This window comes from Sinocyclocheilus rhinocerous, unplaced genomic scaffold (genome assembly GCF_001515625.1).
Source record: "Sinocyclocheilus rhinocerous isolate Xijiao unplaced genomic scaffold, SAMN03320098_v1.1 scaffold2144, whole genome shotgun sequence".
Classification (NCBI taxonomy): Eukaryota; Metazoa; Chordata; class Actinopteri; order Cypriniformes; family Cyprinidae; genus Sinocyclocheilus; species Sinocyclocheilus rhinocerous.
This window is the reverse complement of record NW_015665005.1, coordinates 23,723-31,829: the sequence shown is the minus strand read 5'-3', so window position 1 is coordinate 31,829 and position 8,107 is coordinate 23,723. Positions and strand designations below refer to the sequence as shown.

General features: G+C 36.1%; 1 protein-coding gene across 1 annotated transcript in view; it reads right to left on the bottom strand.

Annotated features, from left to right (window-relative positions):
* Window positions 1-8,107, bottom strand: part of LOC107730806 (poly(A) polymerase alpha-like) — a 33,584-nt gene that overhangs the window by 5,157 nt on the left and 20,320 nt on the right. The window contains 8 exon segments of the mRNA XM_016541748.1: window positions 534-613; window positions 776-909; window positions 1,850-1,974; window positions 2,091-2,200; window positions 2,307-2,426; window positions 2,536-2,589; window positions 5,058-5,142; window positions 6,527-6,647. Of these exon segments, the coding sequence (XP_016397234.1) occupies window positions 534-613; window positions 776-909; window positions 1,850-1,974; window positions 2,091-2,200; window positions 2,307-2,426; window positions 2,536-2,589; window positions 5,058-5,142; window positions 6,527-6,647 (829 nt within the window).

The following is an 8,107-nucleotide window of genomic DNA, read 5'->3' as shown; positions in this document are numbered from 1 at the left end:
ACAATTATTACAACTTTTGTTTAAAAGAATAATCACACAATACGCTATTTCGTCCATGTTTTAATTTTGATAGTAAACCCTTAGTAATTAAAAAAAAAAAAAAAAAAAAGAGTTTATCCAAAAAATGAAAAGTCTTGTCATCATTCACTCACCCTAATGTTGTTCCAAACTCATAACTATTTTCAGTGGAGCACAAAAGGAACAATTTTGAAGAATGTTCACGCTGTTCTTTTCCATAGTGATATTTAAACCGCCTTTCATTTGCCATATCACACCAGGTTTGACTTCTGACGTATGAAAATATGGTTGAAGTAATATGAAGTTAAAAAAATATATTATATGGATGACTTTAATAAAATAAATCTTTCGGGGGGAAAAGCAGCATTAACATCCTTCAAAACATATCTTTTTGTGTTCTGTGGAGGTTTGGAACGATGAGGTGGAGTTCATTCAGTGAACTATTCCATCAAACCACAAAATTACAAAATAAACATGTCTGCTTTAAAATGACTTTAAGACCCCAGTAGACATACCACCTGCCAGTAACGTGCTTCCTCTTGAAGTGTCCATAGTTCCCTGCAAATCTGAGGTGTTTGTGGCAGTCCCAGTGGAGCTAGAGTCAGAGAGAGAGAGGAGAGGAGAAAAAAAGAAAGAAAAAGCCATGTCTATTGGTATTCCCAAAAGATCGGAGTTACAGAAAACTGACAAGTGGTTAATGGAGATAAAATGAAGTTAGGGGAACAGGTGACCAGGTGAAAATGGTTTGATGTTTTACCCCTGAGGGCTGGAGGCACGGGCGATCTTGGCAGCCGAAGGGCAGGTGGGGGACGGCACTGACATGCTGTTGTCACTGTCAATGGACAGGTCGAGACTGCCATCATTCATCACACGTAGGCCATCAGATGAATGCTACAGGAAAACAGAGACAAAAACAAGACGAGTTAAGAAAAAGCTGATCGCTGCTGAGTGAGAAAGGTCTCATTATCAATATTACAAGTCACTAAAATGATGAATATGAATTAGTGCTGTCAAACGATTAATCGCAATTAATCGCGGTAAACAAAAACTTTTATTTTGGATGCGATTAATCGTTTGACAGCACTAATATAAATGTCTATATATCGATAAAAAAAATTAAATAATAAAGCATTTAAAACAGTGATCCTAAACCAGGGAGTCAGAGGAAGAATTAAATTATTTAAATATTAAGAAAGAAAGAAAGAAAATTCTAAAAATAAAAACAAAACTCAGAGATAATTTTTCCAACTACTGTTTTTTTTTTTAAGGACATACAGAATATTCTGTAATCAAATAATAAAATGTGTTTAATTAAATATCAACTGTCCCAGTTTCTGTTAACAAAAAAGTCTGGAAACAAACAGACTATCATAAAACACCAGAGGAAATATCTATATAGAAAATACAGGGGGCCTTCAAATATTGTGTTGGACAATTTGAGTCAAAAGAGTTAGGAACCACTGATCTAAAATGCTTAAATTCCTAGATTAAAGAATCTAGCATAATCATTTAATAGTAATTTAAAAATAGGCAGTGAGGCTTTGGTCCACTAAAGCATGCAAGAAGCCAAAAAACAGTAAAACATCAAATGATATCATAAAGAGGACCCGTGTAGACCCTCAAAGGTGTGTCAAGGTCAATAAATTCCAGGATGTCAAATGACAAAACTTCATTAAAATTTTAGACAACAGCTAGATTTATGATCCGACGAAGGAAAAAAATAATCAGTACACCTTGAAACCATGAGTTATTACTTGAAATCACTTACATTTTGTTCTACATTTTGAAACGATTGTTCAGCCTATTTACAAAATAACAGATGAACGCTTGCCTTTCTCTTGCTCCTCTGAATGGCGACTTTGGGCAGTAGTTGTTGCAGTTGTTTCCTCTTCACATGCATGGCTGTGATTTTCATATCTGCCTCAAACATTTTACTAGTGATCGCCTGCCGGTAAACTATAGAGAACAAATGTTGATTACTGAGAGAAGTTTAATCATGGCGCAATACTAACAAACATCTAGAAAACAGAAGCTGTGTTGTTGTTCTCTTGCCAAGAGAAAGCAAGACTTACCAGTGTCTGTGAAGGACTGGATGTCAAACGTCAGGTCCACATTAAGATTTTCTGGTCCCTCCATTTTTTTGAACACAACACCTATTACCCAAATTGTGCTGAACTCCTCCCTGTATGTATACAAATACAGGAAAGAGCGAGTAAAGACTGCCACATTTGACATCACTTCCTTTCTTAGGTCAGTTTTAAGCCTTTGTTAAAGCGTCTTAAACTCACTTTTCACTTTCCTCTTTTGGCCCGGGGAATGACTGTGGATTCACATGAGCGAGTGTGATGAACTCATTCTTCTCCAGGTTTCCCACCAGGATTCGGATCTTTGATTCCACGAGGCCCACCCTGTCAGACAAACAGTTCATTTAGTCCTAGCCTACAACATTTTTAAACTGATGCAGGGCACATGAGCTGAACATCAGTCCGATAAAGCATGTGACAGTGCTGTACTCACCACTCTAAGTGCTGCTTCTCTGTCTGTGCACTTGCTAGCAACACTATATAATGCCTTGGGACATAAAAGACAGAACAATGCCATTACATCCTTTAGACCACAGTTGTTCAACCAAGCCCGGCAAAACCTACAGGGCCGTCCCGCCCCGATATCACTGACACTTCTCTCCAAAGACAAATATATCTTCACTCAACACAGCAGGGATCACTCATGAACACACACGAAGCATTTGAACAACGTTAACAGCTGATTCACAGCATCTTTTACAGTAGATCAGAAACATGAAAAGATCTAAATGCTGATCAGTTATGTCAATCAAACTGAAAAAGAATGTTCTTAAAGGGATAGTTCACCCCAAAATGAAACTTTTGTCATTTACTCACCCTCAAGTTGTTCCAAACCTCTAAGTTTCTTTCTTATGTTGAACACAAAAGATATTTTGAAAAAGCACTGCTGGTAGCCATTGACATCCATAGTATTTTTTCCCTCCATACTATGGAAGTCAATGGCTACCAGCAACTGTTTAGCTACCAACTTTTTTCAAAATACCTTCTTTTGTGTTTTACAGAAAGAAAGAAACTTTTTCATTTTTGGGTGAACTATCCCATCCTGTTTCCCACTAAAAATTCACAAAATACTTTGCTTCTTTGAAGCAAAACTGTTTAACTTTGCCCTACCAAAATGACTCAATACAGGTTACTTGTTATTTGAACAGATGGTGTCATGTACAAACTTTCAGCATTATATTGATTACAAAAATGTATGATTTTCTGTGAGATAGCTCAAATTAATAGAGATCAAAACAAAAACCAAGATATTTTGCATTTTGACAGCAACTTAAAAGTTAATAACTTTATGATTTGTGGATGTATATGTAAAGCAACACACTTTGGACATTTTTCCCCACACTGATTACATATTAGGGATTTGTCTGGACAGAACAGAATGAGATACTGTAAATCAATCATATTTAATCCATTCTTTGAAACCAGCTAATTGCTACATTGTCTTTAAGGAAGAAATAATGGCGATTATGAATTTTGAGCACCACAGTGAACTGCATACAGTCGCTGCATCCTCATGTGGGGTGAGAAGATTGTGTCGTACAGTGAAGGGTTTTCAGAAAAATTGAAAAAAAAGTTAAAATTTGTTAAAGATGAAACCCCTACTAACAAAAAATTGTTGATTGGATTGCTTTAGACCTCCATTAACCATTAAAAAGACCTATTTTGTTAGTTTGAATTCTGTTTCTTTTGACTGAAATATTGACTTCAAGCCGTTATGAACTTCACACCACACTAATTAAAACAAAATTAACAAAAACACAAACAGACTAAATGCTAAACATTGACAGAAATGGAAAATAAAACAAAATTAGAAACACTATGAAAACACAAACTAACAAAAACTTTCAGCATTATATTGATTACAAAAATGTATGATTTTCTGTGAGATAGCTCAAATTAATAGAGATCAAAACAAAAACCAAGATATTTTGCATTTTGACAGCAACTTAAAAGTTAATAACTTTATGATTTGTGGATGTATATGTAAAGCAACACACTTTGGACATTTTTCCCCACACTGATTACATATTAGGGATTTGTCTGGACAGAACAGAATGAGATACTGTAAATCAATCATATTTAATCCATTCTTTGAAACCAGCTAATTGCTACATTGTCTTTAAGGAAGAAATAATGGCGATTATGAATTTTGAGCACCACAGTGAACTGCATACAGTCGCTGCATCCTCATGTGGGGTGAGAAGATTGTGTCGTACAGTGAAGGGTTTTCAGAAAAATTGAAAAAAAAGTTAAAATTTGTTAAAGATGAAACCCCTACTAACAAAAAATTGTTGATTGGATTGCTTTAGCCCTCCATTAACCATTAAAAAGACCTATTTTGTTTCTGTTTCTTTTGACTGAAATATTGACTTCAAGCCGTTATGAACTTCACACCACACTAATTAAAACAAAATTAACAAAAACACAAACAGACTAAATGCTAAACATTGACAGAAATGGAAAATAAAACAAAATTAGAAACACTATGAAAACACAAACTAACAAGAAATACATTGTACGAATTGTGAACTAAAACATTTTATTTTTGAATTGTATACAAATTAATATAGCACAAGAAAACCAAGAAAACCTTTTTAAATAGAAAACCACTTTAAACTTAAATACCTACCTTTAAAATATATCAATTTAACCATCTAAAATGTTGCTTACATTTCAGGCATGCTCTACAATTGTAATTTGTTCAGCAGGACTGTCTATAACACATTTTAACTGTCAAAAACAGTGTCATAAAAGCCATTGTGTTGTACTCCATATGCATAAACCGATCGAATGCAAAATTCTGCTTTTATTTCAAATTGATGACACTGATTACATAAAATAGTAATTGTGAATGGGCTATGAATGTGTGTGGGTGCAGTTTTGAGAAATAAATCTTTATTGAAATGATTAATTCTCACCATGAGTGTCCAACAGGATATGCAGCTTAATACATACTTGTATTTCTGAAAGAAGTTTGGTGCTTCAAATAGTTTGGACCATTCTGCTTTATTCAGCAATATTTCATCCGTGATCGCAAGACCTGCAAGGAGTTAAACAATTCAAATGTGAGTCAAATACGTGTAATATTGGCATAATATCAGCGTCTTTTAGGCTAAAACAAATCACTCAACCAGAAATGAAATTTCCGTCATTATTCCAAACCTGTATGACTCGGTTTTTAATCAGATGTTGCACACTGTACTTAAAGGACAAAATAAAACAGCACCATGAAAGTAGTTTATACTAGGGGTCGACCGATTATCGGCGCCGATATTAAGCATTTTTATGATTATCGGTATCGGTCATTTTCAAAATCGATTCGCCAATAAAATAACTTAATTTTGAAACGCGCTATTTGGCTCTGATGCAGCCTGTCAGAACTCACCACTCTGTGGCCTAAAGCAGTCTCCGCCCACCGCTCATCTGATTTGTTGGGAGTCATGAGTCCGACCAATCAATGCGGAATTCACTCTCACTCCAAAAGCGCTTGCTAACTGGAGCTGCTTCAGTGATTACGCATCAGTTGTCTCTCTAAGGTAAGGCAGCAGCAGACGTAGCTTAAGTTGCAATAGATCCCAATCCACTAACGTTACACTGAAGTTGCAAAACACCTCAATATTATCTATGATTTCCGCGATGCGGAAAACGCGGAATCCAGTCATATAAATGGAATTTACTGTATGTCACCCCTGACTACTACAACAATTATTACAACTTTTGTTTAAAAGAATAATCACACAATACGCTATTTCTTCCATGTTTTAATTTTAAAGGTAAACCCTTTGTTTGCCAAAAAATAAAGAGTTTAACTCTTTAAAATAAAGAGTTTACTGTGGGAGTACTACACTCAACCAACACCAGGGAAGGCAGTTTTTGTCAGAGCCCTTGTTATTTTTAATTTTGACATTAATTTTCATTTTTACACCAGACATAAATATCGGTTCAAAATATCGGTTATCGGTCTACTTGATCTGTAATAATCGGTATCGGCATCGGCCTTGAAAAACACATATCGGTCGACCCCTAGTTTATACACCACCTAGATCCATATTTGAATGTACCTGAACACAAATGAGTTTTAAGAGCTGTTGCAGAGGGGAGGATTTTCAACCAATTTAAATATTGGTCTGTTCCTCAAACAAAACTTCAGAAGACTTTAAATATAGCACGTAAGTTGTACATAATATTCATGGCACTTTTTAAATGGTAATTTGTTTGGGACTTGAGACCATGTCTCCACTCACTTTCCCAGTTTGAAAGCAATAAAGGTGCACATTATCTAAAACATCTTTTGTGTTACACTGCAGAAAGAAAGTCATACAGGTTTGAAACAACATGAGGGAGAGAAAATGTTGATATTTTGAGATCATTCTTTTCATTATACTATGAGAATGTTTCTAGGGATCTTCAGAAATGAGACTGACCTCGCTTGAACTCTTCCACCATGATGGCCCGAGTAGAGGTGGACACATTGTAAGTGGAGTTTTGTTGAGGGTAAGCTGGTGTGATGATTGGCATGAGGTGGTACCGGTCACTGGGGGTTACCTGAGAGGAAAAAAGCCCAAAACATTAGCAGTGCAATAAAGCACAATTCATACACACACCCTGAAGTCTGAAGTGAGTAATCTAACTGAGACAGCACAGAAAAATCATTGTACCATTTAGTAAATGATATGCTAATGTAGCTGTCTATAGAGGCCTCTGTAGAAAGCCCGAGTATGATTTATGTCTGATGACAATATTTGTTTATAAAAAAATAAAAAAAACATGACAGCAAAATAAGAAAGCAATATTCTGAACATTTACGATATGTTCGATATTACTTTCATTTAAAATTAACCAGCACCAACAATATTGTGATGATAATGTGCTTCTTATTAGTTCAACACACTTCCTGACTGTCAGTTTTGTACTCATTACCTATATCAAGTAGGGTTGTGCCGATAGACCAGGGGTCGCCAACTGGCGGACTCCGGGCCGAATCCGGACCGCGAGATGCGTCCATCCGGACCGCGAAGCCTTTTGACATAATGAAATAAATAAATGCCAAATGCTAATTTCTAATAAAATCAAATTTATATCAAGCACATCAAGGTCAGCTCAGTAGAGCTGTTTGGGTCCTACTGCGCCACGGGTTGCTACGTTTAGACGTACAGTCGTGCATGCAGTGAAGAGAGCGGCGCGCAGACAAGTGAATAATTCAATTTCAGTGAGTGAAAAACAATGGCATTCTCAAAAATTAGGAAAGTTGACGGGTCCTTAAGTTTTAAATTGTAAGCCATAAGAAGTCTTAAATGGTACAAGAAATTATGATTTCAGGAGGTCTTAAATTTGGGGACGGAAAGACAAGAATTGTGATACAGCTGAATGTGACGATTAAACTTCAATAGGCAATGATTTCATTGAATAAATATGAGTGCTGCAGTCAGATGCTGTGCCGCTTTGTGTACTGCCATTACCGAGGAAACTGCTATATTTCTGACGGTCTGACAGCGCCACCTGCTGGCAGAGAATGAATGTGCATTTTCCCGTCTGCAGTTTTTGTTCAGAACAACATGAAAATCAACCCATGTTTTTACGCAGCAGATACGCAGAGCTGTAAATACCGCGAGATGAGTCCATCTGGACGATTAAACTTCAAAAGGCTATGATTTTATTGAATAAATATAAGCACTGCAGTTTCAAAGTCAGATTCTTTGTGTACTGCCGTTACCAGGGAAACCACTATATTTCTGCCATTCTCAAAGCGCCACCTGCTGGTAGAGAATGAATTTGCATTTTCAATAAGCCCGTCTGCTGTTTTTGTTGAAAATCAACCCATGTTTTTTACGCAGCAAACATGCAGAGTTGTAAATGTGAACTAGTGGATCGACAAGAAGATAATGCATTATAAAAATGTATTCCATGCTCTGTCTGAATACTCGATTCTGATTGGCTGGCTGGTATGCATTAAAACAGTTTAATGCACAGGTAGTTCCAAGTCAGTTTAATCACCGTTCTATATA